At 39.5% G+C, this 14,989-nt stretch overlaps 1 protein-coding gene across 21 annotated transcripts in view; it reads left to right on the forward strand.

Moving 5' to 3' along the window:
- TCF12 (transcription factor 12) overlaps positions 1-14,989 on the forward strand; it is a 797,238-nt gene that overhangs the window by 761,990 nt on the left and 20,259 nt on the right. For 12 of the 21 annotated variants that reach the window (XM_078684888.1, XM_078684889.1, XM_078684898.1 and 9 more), the window contains 3 exons: positions 8,462-8,535; positions 9,230-9,301; positions 10,544-10,732. In XM_078684888.1, coding sequence (XP_078541014.1) covers positions 8,462-8,535; positions 9,230-9,301; positions 10,544-10,732 — 335 coding nt within the window. The remainder of the gene's footprint in view (positions 1-8,461; positions 8,536-9,229; positions 9,302-10,543; positions 10,733-14,989) is intronic. The other 9 variants (XM_078684896.1, XM_078684897.1, XM_078684903.1 and 6 more) reach the window with 1 other exon arrangement.

Raw genomic sequence — 14,989 nt, forward strand, 5'->3', positions numbered from 1 at the left:
TTGTTATCCTATTATGCTACCGTTCACTATACTGTACCCAATTACTATGTCTACTCACCCTCCTGTGAAGCGCTCTGATATCTGTTAAGATCTTGTTCGCGCTATATAAAACTTTGAATAAATAAATAAATAAAGCCATACATCATTTACCCAGCTATCCAGGTTATGTAGTATTTGGGTAGAAATGTTAATGATACTGCAACCATCACCGGCATGGCTGATATTTTTATTGGAAGGGATGGTCTTATTAGATGCAAAGGAAGAACCCAGCTCTCTGGATATTTCTTTTCTGTACTTCCTTGATTCACCTAGTGTGTGTGCTGCATTAAAAACCATTAATGTGTCCACAAGCATAGTTATGGCTAAAATTAAATACGCTAAGATCTTGCTCACCAACTGAGGTTGTGTTGGTGTGAAGATAAAAAAAAATCCGTTTATTTATAGGAATGTGTAGCTTTAAAGTGTAATTTTGGAATAAGTTCTAATTAAGTTGAAAAATAAAGTCTCTATTCTGCAGTAGGAACTAATACTCTGTAGGCTCTCTTTATTTTTGGTATTGGCTTTGAAAGTGTAAATCTTAGGCGGGGGCTCATGTGATGTGCAGTAGCTGTCTTCAGTTTTCCTGTACTTCTGCAGATTTGGAGACTCGGCGTTCTCACTTCCATCCTACACTGTCAGCACAGTTCTCTGGTCACAACACCCGGTAACCCCATCCTGCGGTGATGCAACGCGCCCTTTCCACGCTCCCACTAGCTACTGGAATCTGCCGGAGTGTAGCGTTTCACAGATCTTTGTTTGGGGATACATGCCCACTAATGCAGTCGTTTCTGTCACCTGCATCATGGGTGCCTGGGTGTTGAGAGTCTGCAAGAGGAGTTGTAGTGCAGAAATGATGAACGGGGGCAGCTGGGCTGAGCTATTACCAGGCAGTGCAGCTTTCTCAGACACTGTGGCCTCAGCTGTCTTGTAAATGTTGAACAGCTGTTCGGCCCTTTGACTGGGCCGTGAAAGAAGCATTGACTTGAATTTGTTGTTTAACTGGAGTTCGGAATGTTGGCAGGATGGGGTAACAGTAAACCTAGCCAGAGTTTTGGCACTGTTTTGTTCTCTTAGGAGCATTGCTTTTACCTTAGTTTATGGTGTGTTGTACTCCTCAACGCTCCATCTATTCTCAAAAATGTGTCCTATTGAGAATAGCGAAGCATATTTAACAGTTTTAGGCTAAACAAGGATCAAGCCTTCCTGCCAGAGTGTCTGCTGTATGAAAGAAATGTAAATGTGTGTAGTTGGTTCATCCGCAAATGTAAAGGCTGCTTGGAAGTCAGTATTTGCTTTAATTGATGGAGTTCCCTTGAAGCTTCACATAGGCTCTGTTGTATTCTGTTTCAGTGGTATTGCAAAGTTCTTAGTTACTGACCTGTGGAGTAGTCTATTACTAAAATCTATATTTTGGTTGCACTTTTTTGCGCATTTTGTGTAAGCCTAACTTGCACTGTATGTAAAGCAAGATTAAAATAATGACTTACACATTTATAGGGCTCTCTGTCACTGGCTGGGACCTCATAATACTAAATATCCACAAGTGACTATTCCTCTCTGCACCAACCAGAATTCAATTCTGTGGCTCTGTTACAAACACAAACATGAGCATTGATCACGTTAAAAAATAGAGGTTACATAACAAAATTGTGTATCTCTCATTGATAAGTTCAACTTGCATTTATTTGGCATTTAAGGTGCGGGTGATTTTATATGTAGCTACCTGAAGGTGAAGGACCAACAAAATAGTTGAAGAATATTTTGTTCTTTTTAGCCATGCCTTTGATCTTGCCCACATGCCCACTGCTTTTGCCCCAATTGTGCCCAGGAACACAGTTCCCTTACTTTTTATAATGCGCTTTGACTGCTGCTTATGCCCTCCCCATAAGTGATTCCATTCATGCGGAATTATGTAAAAGCTCGATTTCTTGGGTTGTTATTGGGCTCGATGGTAGATTAAAATACTGACATAAGAGCAACAACGTTTTGAATCTAAAATGAGGCCCAAGCTTTGCATAGTAAGGGTGTCCTCTATACCATGTGGTCAAAACTAGAGTGCGACAAACTATCATCAGTAGTACAACATCTCCATGAAGTAATGAAACACCCTCATTAAGGTAATTCTTTGTTCATTACTATTTGTTCATTACTATTTGTTATAAAACGCTTCTCTTATCCATTCCCGGGTACTTGGTTACACCCATAAAGACTATCCAGGAGTAGGACAGCCAATTTTATAAACAAATGTTGAGTTTTCATCATGTGGGAAACAGAAATTGAATACACAGAGATGTGTCAAGAGTAGGCATACACAAACAATATCAAGAGTTATGCAAAAAGTAGTATAGCTAGTAAAACTAGTATGTGATGAGAAGCCTGCAGGTATTTTTGGCGGTGAAACGTGGAAATGTTCCCACCATGGACCCATGCTTCTGTGGCAGTCTCCTCACCTCTCAAATCAGTTCTTCCATGCAGGAACATATGTCCATTCCTTGGTTACTCCTAAAAAAAGACAGCATCTAGGCTGATTTCCACAGTGCAATCCATTTTAGATCATTCAATGTCTTTTTTGGGGATGGTCTGAGTTTGAAGGGGCTACAGAAGGCATGTGTATTTTGCTCATGCTGATTACATTTATTCATGGAGAGCAACCATCATATGTGATGGCCGTCTGTGGGTTGTTGGCACTTAGGTAGCACCAGAATTTATTTAACTTTTTTTTTTTTTAAAGTGGAAACAGATCAATAGTTGTCCATATGTTGAGTTGGAGAGTGTTGATTCGAGAGCTGTCCTTTGTTATGACATTTTCTTACTGTTTCAAGGGACTCTCACTTAGGCGCATTTGATCATGTTTGCTTTCAGACAGTAGCGGAACCTTTGTGCATGCACTTGTGCACACGACGAACAAGCTTGAGTTAACTGTGCAGCAAGTGCAGGTCCTTGGCTTAGAGGCATTTCATTCCTCTGCTGCTAATCTGATTGCTGCCATGTACCACCTTTGAATGGAGAAACCATTACAACGGTCCAATCTGCAGGATCAACTTTACGGCATGGAATGGGGCAGAATGTTTTGATGAATTTGCGGCAGAGGTCTGCCAGTGGTGGTTGTTTTTTTTATATTTTGTGCTCGTGTATTTAATATAAATATAATGCTCGTTCTTGCTGAACTAGCTCTAGAGTATGCTGTGGATGAAAGAGCTCGAATAGCGCACTTTGACACATATTGGAAATTGTAAATGATTTAAATATGAACTACACATAATGCTTTAAGTGGTATATAATCCTACCCCCGCAGGGACTAGCATAACTGTCCATAAGCAAAGTGGGTATCTTCATCCTAAGGCAGAAGCTGTAGTTGCAGAGTCTGGCTGCTGGGCAACAGGAGAGCACTTCATGAATACCAGGGTTTCCCAATCACACTTGTAGTTCACCCACCCTAGTTGAAAATGTAGTTAAAAGGAAAGCTAGACGGACAATGTTTGCAAAAAGTTAAAAAAATGACTTTAAATGCAATGTGCCAACCTTCATTTGCATCTCATTGTCTTAAAGGGTATTACTAAGCTACTGTTCTTCCAAGAGCGTTTATCTACATGCCACTCACTGGTACTATGGGCATGTGGGCCAAGCATGTAGCAGACCTACCAGCCCTTTAGAGACACTGATGTGGCATGACCATTTCCACACCAATTGGCCTTCCATAAGAACAATATGTTGCTTTGTGTAATTATGTCACCGCGTTATACAGCAGAATGTCTTGGAGTTCATATATTGTGCTGTTCATTGTGCATGAGGATTAGTAATGCTGATAAAAATACATCCTAACATCCGTATTGTGCATGGAGAACAAAGTTAAATAGAGACAAACATTTTAGCATCCACGTGGTACATGGAGACAAAAGTGATACTAAGCATGTAAATATCCAACTGAAAATGAATGGATAATATATTGCTTGATTCTTTGTTTCCTTGAGCCGCATGGGTTTAGAAGTAAACATCAAAGCATAGCTCACTGAGAGCAACCACAAAGGCAGCGAACAGCATCTAGAGAGACGTGACTCACCCTTTTAAGTTGTGCTGCAAGATCAGACATTTTTCATCAGAAGCGTCCTGAAGTGACGATTCTCACAAAAGCTTGCAAATAAATGTGATTATATCAATTAAGGCATCATTTTGTTGCTTTTAATCATGTGTGCATTAGAGATTGCAATAGCTCCTCTTCACACATTGGCACCACAGTTATTAGCAAAACATATTTTGAATAGATATTAACTTTGGTTCCGTTTTATGAACCTCCATGAAAACCTTCCACCAAAAGTTCTTTTTCACTTTTATTCATCCGAAATCTCTTGTGCAGGTTAATTTCGCAGTTCAATCAGAAAGCATAGTCTTTGAGGCGAGATTCGAAAGCTCAAGGTTCTATAGTAAATCCCCTTGTTCATGTTTGTGTGTTAATGCAATGCACAAGTGACCAAGCGGACTGTCCCCAATTTTAACATATACAGAGTGGCCACTGTCTTCATTGTCATTTTTCAGATTTGGTGAAATCCTTTTAAGTACGCTGATATTGAGAATGTAATTGTTCTATATAGAACTGGAGAAGCGTGAGAAGTTAACTGACCTAATTGTGTTCCTGGAGCTGATTCCTGTTGCAAGCTGATAAGTGTCTTAATTGAAGCAATTTAGAAGTCTTAGAACAAAACTAGCGTAAAGGACTAAAGCACAAAGGTACAGCACATATGGGTGAAAAGTAGCTTAATTTGCTTTCCATCCAAAGAAAAAATGTGAGAGAAGTCAAAGTGCCTGCACCATCCAAGGATCTACTGGTTGGTTATCACCAATTTGCTTGTTCTGTCATCATCGGCAACTTTCTTGACAGAAAAGAAAGACGTGTGACCCAACTCTTAGGTTTGTGTGAAGTGATGAGAAAGTAACGTGTAAATGATGGTGTCATCTATCAAACGTCTAAGCCCCATAATGTGAAAAAAAGGTGAATAAATCTCCTAATTAAAAGTAAGTTGTGAGCAACTATTCCACACATTCTTTATTTTAATAGTGTCCCCACTCGGTTAAAGGAAACTGCATGTTTAGACCATTTTAACTGGAGCAGCCGACATGTTTCATTGCCCACACAATTTTTTGCCATTTCATTAGGGACCCATCTCCACCTCACTGATGCTTTGGATCTGTAGAGGTTGATAAAAATAATAAACATGTGATAGTAATTTAAACACCTTTCGATCACAGATGGCCGCCTGTAACATCATTTGGATGGCGAGACACTGTCTCTCTCTACAACTAGTGGGTGGGATGTTTCTCAAACTTAACAGCGGGTCAGAAGAGACCTGCACATCCTCAAATTCACCAGGAAAATGTTAAATTCAAGAAAGTTACTTGGATATTCTCCCACATGTTGGTGGCAGGATTTGGAAGCTCGTCAGCCCATGATCATTTCGGGCTACCTAGATTTTCCTGGCAAACCATGTTACTGGTGGTAGGTCAAATGTAAAGTTTGCCCAGACCTTCATGGAAATTGGTTGTTGTATTATCTCTGGCTACATTGCTTGAATATAGCTTCTGCCTCTACACTCGAATCATGTCACCTCAACTCAATTCATTCCTCCCCTTCATAATGGCTGGAATTAAGATTAATAGGAAAAGAAATAGGGAAAAGCTTTTTGCTTTTTTGTGATTTAGTCAGTTCTCTGGTGTTCATGTACCATTTATTTTGGATAGATAATTTGATACATCTTAGGTTGCTTACTCATGTCTCAAGTCGGGTGTGTGTGTGTGTTTTAACAAATCATTGCTTTCGTGCATGTTAGGCACAGAAGATTACCTTGCTCCTTCCAAGGAACTGCTCGGTTTGCCCTATATCGTAAGAGGCTGGATAAATGGCACTTGGAAAAATGTGATAAAGTTGTGGGATGTGGATCTTTATTGGTGGCAGCTGGAAGCCAATGAGAATTTCCGTGCCTGTTTGAAGCGTTGGCCATTTCATTGAATAGATTCTAAATGTTTATTCTCCTTAGATAGTTGTGTCTCAAATTAAAGGCAATGTATTTTTTATCTCAGGGAAGCAAACTGAAAGTAATCACTTATGAATCATGCTAGTGTTCCATAAGAGTGCCAGCCATCTGAGCATGGTAGGCTACCTTGTAGGGAGTTTATAGTGACCAGGAAGTGCAAGGCAGGCTCATTGAAAGTCCTTGAGTGAGCAAGCGTTTGCTGCTGTGGGAAAGGTAATCTAGACTCTACCCTTCTGTTTATGTAGGCAGTCTCCTTACATACACTTCTCACCACACTCTCTCCTTTTCTGTCGCTGTGTTTTTAAGCGGTCAGCGGGTACTTTATAGAACCAGCCAATCAGAATAGCATGATTCGTATACATCACCAAAAGCCTCCTGGAGAGAGTAGGAAAGCCTCTGTCCAGTATTTTTAAGTTGATTAGTGGAAACTTTGGGCTGTGGGATTGAAACCCACGTGCTCTCCAGTATTTTTTTCAATAACATTAGAGCCTGGAATTTTTTCCTAGTTTAGGAACATAGTAGTTTATTCTGTTTTTCGTTATGAGAACCTCATGGTTCAGGTGAATTTCGAAAGGTCAGGTTGCCATTAAAGTGGAACTGGCCTCTTGCCTAAAACTTTGAGGACTAAAATATATGGTACCTGATTTATGGGGAAACCAAATGGGCATTACGCGCAAATGAATTGCCTGGCAAATGTGAGTTGACTGCTCGGCTTGGTATATTGGGAGTAGTAACGGTGCGCACAAGAAAAACTGTTATTTTTGGCAGACGTATTATGTAGGGTTTTCTTTTTTTAAACCCTGCCATTTTCAACATTTGTCACTTTTGATGGAGGACGTCGCTCTGCTTTGGGCTTGTTTTGGATAATTTTTTCCTTGATGTCTGATTCAAGCCCCAAAAGCCAAGTGGCTCTGCTTTGGGCTTGTTTTGGATAATTTTTTCCTTGATGTCTGATTCAAGCCCCAAAAGCCACCCGCCAATTTTTGTAGCACTGTGATAAAATATAAGCTGCAGCTAATAGAGGTCAAAGCAAGTCATCTATTCATGTTCCTCTTGTTGGATGTCTTTCAACCTTGTGGAAGTTGCCTATTTGTCAGTCTAGGCCTTTTTCTTTGTTAATTAATATATTCGTTATTTTTTAGGTGCTGTGTGCCCCCTCAAGTCCGTTGGCTAAGGAATGTTTTGTGTAAAAAATAAATACATTAAAAACACTAACATGAACTTAAAAAATTAATAACGCGTTATACAAAAGGAATTTTTGTTCACAAAACTGAACTTTTATACGGGTCTTTAACTGTAGTCCAAATGAAAAGGGGCAGCCTATTTAAATATTTCGCTTGACCACTTCAAAAATAGTTTTTCGAATTTGTGCTACTGTCATCTGACTAGTTATGTACACAATATTTTATTTAGCATTGCAATTACATAAACTAATTTGCTGACCTTTACCATCAGTGTACTTGTCAGATACCTTTTTGGCATATTTAACTGCTTTTAGATTAGCTTAATGTTGAACTATTTTAGAGCAAGTATAGTACATTTTCAGGAGACTTTATCTCAAGGGACTGTGTACATTATTTTCTTTAAATATTTTTCTTCCTAGCTGTGCTCGGAGTTCACCAAATTGTAGTGATTAAAAAAATATGTATATTGTGCTCAGTGATATTATTAAGCTATAATCACCAGCATTCAGTCTGGAGTGGAAGTCACTTTTTTCCAGAGTCGGTGGTTATCCTGGAAATCTTGCATGGGTCTGGCCCTCCAAGATTTACATCGGTCACACCTGCCCTAGAGGGGAGAAATAGTCATATGCCTATAATCTGTTACTGATTTAATTTTATAGCAGTTGGTGCTGCCAGGGGTGATTCAAGCCTGCCAAATGTCAATTTTTAACCGACAAGGAAGATCAAATGGTTAAGAACTTAATGATATCTCTGGGATCTCATTTTACAACTTCGAATTCTGGCAGGGACCGCTCAGCATTTCATCATTCTTGGTCGATAAACGGGGAACCTATAAAACGGGCAAAAAAGCAGGGCCTGTTTTTAAAAGTGCTGCGAAATTACAACTGCGGTAAGAATGAAGCAAAACATAGAAACCTGCTTGCTGCTGAATACTTGACAAAGTATTTGTTTACAGACGTTTTCAAAGATTTCTTGCCACTGCAGAGTATTTTTGTATGTGATCCTAACCTGTTTCACAGCATCATTCATAAATTCCCCCTACTTTTACTTCCGCATTGGAATACTACACCGTCTGGCAACTTTTCAGGCCGTATCGTAGCACACGTTGCCTGGTTGCCATCTGTTCATTTATCTCACCTGCCTCTGTCTTCTTGTACTCAGATCTTCCTAAAGTGTTAGTGTTCTAATAATTAACCCAACTTCTCTCGACAGGTGCAAGCCAGTGGCCGAGAGCAGCAGGACCGACCCCTTCCTCGCCAAACTATGAAAATTCTCTTCACTCCCTGGTAATAATATTTTTAGAAACTGATGTTTTTTAGTTAATAGTTTCAGAGGGCAGATGTGTGTGCAAGTCGGGCATGTCATTGCAGAAATCCTCAGAATAGTTTTACCAGTGAATTATTTGCTAACAAATGTTTTGGCTTGATTGAGCAATATTAAACATGTCGGGTGTGTCTGGCCATCTGTTCTGTGGCCCTGGGCTTCGATTCCACAGACAGCTGGTAGGAAAGGCCTGTTATGAATTCCGCCAGGCTCTCACCAGCCAAGAGCTCATTGTCATCTGCCAGCTCACCTTTGTTTTCACGGGAGATGGCGTAAAAGCATTTGTTTTTTGCATGGTTTTAAAATATGAGAGCAACTGCATCTATAATGGGCATTCATTTTTGGGGTGGATGGCATTTAAATTAAACCTATTTATACATGTGTTGTCCAAAAAGGGATTCAAGCCATTTAGCTACTGCTATAAGTGATGGAACACACCGCGTTATGGTGGTAATCTGACAGTACAGGACATGTTTTTTATTTTACGTGTGTAGTGCAGTGCGTTTACATTTTTTAATGCCAGCATTGCAACAGCTGTGTGCAGCTTTCTTTGGTCTGTGTACTAACGCTGACTGCTGATGTGCATGATGCCTCTTCTCTTGTTTGGAATCCATCTTAACCTGTGCTTTGCTTCCTGTTCTGTCTTGACTTTGCCAGAAAAATCGAGTTGAGCAGCAACTTCACGAGCATTTGCAAGATGCAATGTCCTTCTTAAAGGATGTCTGTGAGGTAGTATTTTTTTTTTTAGATGGTGCCATTTTACGTCTTAAGTTGATACAATTTAATTCTTTAAAAAAAAAATCTTCCACTATATTTCACCGTTCTATTTTTAATAGGGTGGGGCATTTATATTGTGTTAGCTCAACTTTATATTTAACCATATTCATTATTGTTCGAAATACATCATCAGTCATTTTCATACTGCATCTGAATTAATTGCCTTTTTTCACCCACCCTGTTACATTACTACTTTAACAATCCAAGACTCGCTTGTTCAATTATAATTAACTGTCCTAGGCATACGGGCATATGACTGTGCTGTATGCAGGAGTTTTCTCCCCTCACGTTTATAGCAAATTGAAAACCCTGTCCTCCCACTGCTCTGCTATTGGTAGAGCGAGCAGTTTTTCAATACATTGCAATCAAAGCATTACTCGCGCATTTCAGAAATGGAGCACGGCCAGAAACCACAGGCAGGGTTAAAAAAAAGAACAGAAGCAAAAATGTGATTTGGCAACATTTTTTAATCCATAACCTGAGATGCGAACACCCATATCATCTTATTTAGCGTCTATCCAATAGTTTCTAAAGCTTACATTGGATACCCTGCGCTGGTACATTTTTAATTCATCCAAACTCAGATAATAATGGGTTTCTGGAATTCAAAGATGTATTTGGAATTGCATGTTTATGAAGTAGGTTTCAGCAATAATCTTACATTAACAATAAGAATACCAGATGAATTTAGCAGTATTTATTACATTTGATAGAATTGTAAAGTGGCCTCAAATTTCCAGATTGCACAGTCAAAAAAAAAGGATGGGCCATTTGATTTATTAGGGGCAGTTGCAGTCTGAGCATCCTTCACACACATGCACTTCTCAGACTCTGCATTGGCTGTTGCTCTGTGAACACGTTGCTTTGCAAGCCCTTACTAACCAACAGCATTGTAAAAAGTAAGGCATATTAATATTGCAGTAGCCATGCTTCGTTGCACCACCCATGCATCTTGTATCCCTATCATTCAGTCAGTTCCTCATCTTGGCATCTTTCCTCCTCCTGTGTTTGGTTGTTATGCTCATTCCTACATTTGTGTTTGGTTGTTATGCTCATTCCTACATTTATCTATCTGGTATTGCTTGCCATTTAGTATATTATCTAAGAAAGTAACACATGTGTATTTGACAAGAACTAGAGCCTGACATTTGCACACAAAAAAATCACATTCACAAACTTTTCCAATTTCTCCAGTCTCGGATGGAGGATCGATTGGACCGACTTGACGATGCCATTCACGTTCTACGGAACCATGCAGTGGGTCCCTCCACAAGTGTGGCCAGCGGGCTTGCCGACTTGCAGAGTCTATTGGGGTCTTCTCATGGTGGACCAGTCGCCAGTTTGAACTCCAGTTATGGCTCAAGTAGTCGACAGACGACGCTGGTAATACATTTCTGTTCTTTTATCAAATACTTGTAAAGATGTCATGGAAATGTGTTGTTTTGCAAAGTTAAGCAAGTTGACCTTGCAGTATATTTAGAGAAATTTGAATTTGTGTACTAGTAAAATTTACTAAACATATTTTACACAATAACGTACATTTGTGCCTCTGGACCGAAATAGTTGTGTGGTGAGTGGGGGCTTTGACTGAAGGCTGTAAGGGAGACTAAATTCTGGAGTGGATATGAACTATCTTAGAGAGAGTCTTTTACAAGAGACCAATCAAGAGATGAGTAATCATAATATGTAATCTGGCAACAAATGTCCTAAAATATGATAAAGACTTTATAATGGAAAAGGTGTATTTTTCAACATCTTAGTGTCTCAATTAAGTGCATGCTATTATATCACTGAATTGAGTGACATTTATTGAAAGTGATATGTTATTTTTAATTAAACATTTTAGAATACCCCCATGCCCTGATGACATTACCACGAGTCACCCAAATGTCAGAATGTCATGTTCTCTATTTATATAGCCTATATTATTAATTAATGTGAAGAAAGATTTTTCAATATTAACCAAATAGCAATGAGGTAATTTTAGCTGGCAGATCCTGTTCTGAATTACTTCAGGGTGCTCTCAAACTGGATGATAAAGGAAAATGATGCATAATGGAATAAAGCAGTGGGTTGTGGCGAAACTGGGATTTGAGTCCAGAATGTTGTATAGTGCCGAGACTGTAAGGTTATATCCTTTTGTCTTCCGTTTAACACCAAAGGTCATTGTTTTGTATTTATTTATTCAATTAATGTCAGTGCTGGTATTTCGAGTTCAATAAATACGCTCATCACACTTTGAATATAACTGACCCTATACACGTGTACTATATAAGAATTATCGTTGTGCTTTTATATTTGGAATACTGCCACAGACATTTAAGATCAAACACAGTGACCGAACAGGCCTGTCTGAAATCATAAAGCAGGAGAAAACACTCTGGGAGCTCCGAGACCTTTATTTTTTGCTATTTTATTAGCACTTATTGTGGTGTTGAACCTCGCCTAAAAAATTTTTTTCCTTATGTCAGCTAAGCCAGCAGTGTATCATTAACACATAATAGTTTATTCTGCCTGAACGATTTTAGGAAAAGCTCAACACTTCAATGACTGCAATTAAATATTTAACATAACAAATAGGTCTTAGTGTCTCCACAGAGTTTGCTCCTCAGGTTACAGCAATTCGAGATATAGATGCTGTGCTTCAGAGGGACTTGTTCTACCGCCCACTGTTTAAAATCCGTTTCCACTTAAAAATCAGGTGGGTGGGGGATAGTGTCCCCCTTATTGCAAAATCTGGGGGGAATATGTCTCCCGACCCCCCCCCCCCCCCCATTTCTCCTACCTACATATTTTCATGATTCCACACATAATCCAGCCCTGGACTTCCAGATGGAGTCTTAGATGCGTTTGTGAAGCTCTCCTGCAGGAGTCCGTCAGCTTATTTGGCATGGGCTGAGAATAATTGAAATTCTCATTTTCAGGAGCGCAGTACTTCTTAACAGATTCATTAATTTGAAACGTAGGTGTATGTTGGCCCAGCACTAAGGTATATTTCTGAAACAATATACCAAAAAAAATAGAATGACTTAAAATATATTTTGTGAATTCTGGTTGAAACCTACTGTAGACTATAAAGCCAACTCACTAATTTTACTTTTTGACCATAAGTTAATGTTAAATAGTTTTATAAAGCGCATAGGTGCCCTATGGCTTCTCAGCGGTAACTGATCGAGCTGTGGAGGGGGAATATGTTTGTTAAAATAACTGCAGGAATAACATATATACATATAAAAACGCTCTAGTCCTACCTTGCGCCTGTGTGAACCAGATTTACAGTTGATTGCCCCCTGATTCTGCAACCCAGTGTATAACCAATGGAACCCCACACCAGCACTATCACGTGTATGCATTTGCAGTAGATAGTCCCAGAACAGTAGCAAATATAGCAAAATGTAAGCAATGGGTTTTCTAAGCATGATCTTAGCTAATTTATATCTTGGTGCTATGTATAGCCATGTTAGACGTATATACCATGTGCAGTTTTGCTGCATGTCTTCTGTGGTGTTTTGTGGTAGTAAGTAATGTCAGTATTTTGCCTACAGGAACCAAAACACAACTGTTGATAATGTCACTGAACACGGCCAAAACAAATGAAGTAAAATTGCATGCCTTTACAGATGTGTAATATGGGCCTAACTGGGTTCTTGGTGCAAATAATCACAGATCAAAACAGTAGCACTACCATGGTACATAGTTGAAATCGGTGCTTAATTTGAGCAAGTACTTTCCGGTGCTCGGCACTTACGACATTCTGCCACATGGTACCTGTTTTGGTCTAATTTAGAAGTTAGCACAGAAACAAGTGTTTGTTAAATCAGTATACATTAAAATTACTGCTTACCACCCAAGCCATTCTTACAGCTGTGGGGCCTGAAATAGTCTTAATTGTCACTTTTCTGTTGGTACGGTCAGTGGCAATGGCAAAGGGTGGTGAAAGCTGCATTGGACTCCTGGAAGAAAAAAACACACACACACACACACTCTCTCGGCACTGGATTAAATCTTATAGAGGTGACGTTTACTCTGTTGATGTATAAAATGAGGCTAGTGTAGATTTTGCTAGGGGTGCCTTCAGGCTGTGTTTTATGTAAAAACAAGGCTTTAACTGACAAGTGTGTTTTTTTGGGTGTGTGTATTCTTTGTTTTCTGTTGTAAAGTATGTGTTGTGGTTGGGCAGGCCCTGTGTTTTAAAAAATAATAATAATAATTATTGGAGACGGGGCTATCCGCAGTAGGTTGTTGTCAGGAAATACTCAAGCAACAGTCGATATTCTAAACGTGTGTTTCAATCTCTAGGCTGTGCTCCCTCTGGAATTTACCTTCTAAATAGTGCATTTGCGTTTACATATTTTTCTTGTTTGAGTCCCAGAAGTACATTGTATGGAAGCATCTCTTCCGTTCGTCGTATTTTTTGTCTCCTTATCAGCTTTTTAAATCTGGTAACTAGGACTCCAGGGTCTACCTTGATTTGCATCTGAGTCCTACATGTTAGTGATTTGTTACATAATTGTCATTGAATGTGGCTTTGTACGCGTCCTACAGAGTTTGAGCACATTTTCTTGAGAAAATTCCCTTGAGAAAGGAATCTTGTCAGCTTTTGGAAACCTTTTTATGCTTTCCTCCTTCACATACAATTACATTATCTAGACACGATCTTGACTAGCTTGGCTAACTTGTTTCCATTGTTATTCATACTAGATAAAAGGCGTTCTTCTGTGGCAGGTTAGTGTGGGGATAATGTTTGTAAAGAAGAACCGGGCTCCCTTTCCTACTCTACATCACTGACTGAGGGAACCTCCCTTGCATTCACTCCGACCGCAGGTACAGTGGGGCTTCCATTTCAGAAATAAATGGCTTTTTATTTGGCCTTCTCGAATTTTCTGATGTACCAGACCTCCACTTGGAACCTTCTCTTTTTTGCTGTCCTCATCTGGCTGAAGACCTAATATTGCCTATGAGTGTATATCTTATTAAAACACACCAGGCCTTCGTGGGTAGCACATCTGTCTACCTGCCTCAGTAATACATTCTTTCTTGGTAAACAAATAAGTTACCCTACTACTGTTGTCCTTTATCAGACTAGTTCCAGGGGCACCGTGTTCCACTCCAGACTCACTAACCCCAAGGCATACAGGTCTGTGGGTGCCCTTATTGCTCTCACTATAATATATGCATTAGTCAACCCTGGGTCGGAAGTGCGCTTGCCCTAACTTACTGCAGTAGACATTTTTTTGCATTAATCCACTGGACCATATAAACTCCTGAGTATGCATCATTTACATTAATCCGCTGTACCAAGTACACTCGAGAAGCAGATATGCTTGAGTTAAATCAGGGCTCCGACTATCAAGAGATACATTAGTGCCCATATGCACGGAGTCACCAATCACTTGAGTCAAAAGTGCAAAGACACAAACATTCATTTATTAGGAGTCATCCAGAGCCCTATCAGCTATGCTTGTGTACATCTCCCTGCTTTAAAGTTTTCATTTATGAAAACGAATCTCTGGTTAAAATTCTTTAGTCGTTTGTTAGCACGAAAGCTTACAAAGACAATAAACACGAGGTACTACCCTTCCTCCACTTCTTGCAAAACCTTTTTTTTTCTTATTCAGACTGTCTTATTTTAGAGTCAGA

This window comes from Lissotriton helveticus, chromosome 3_2 (assembly GCF_964261635.1).
Source record: "Lissotriton helveticus chromosome 3_2, aLisHel1.1, whole genome shotgun sequence".
Classification (NCBI taxonomy): Eukaryota; Metazoa; Chordata; class Amphibia; order Caudata; family Salamandridae; genus Lissotriton; species Lissotriton helveticus.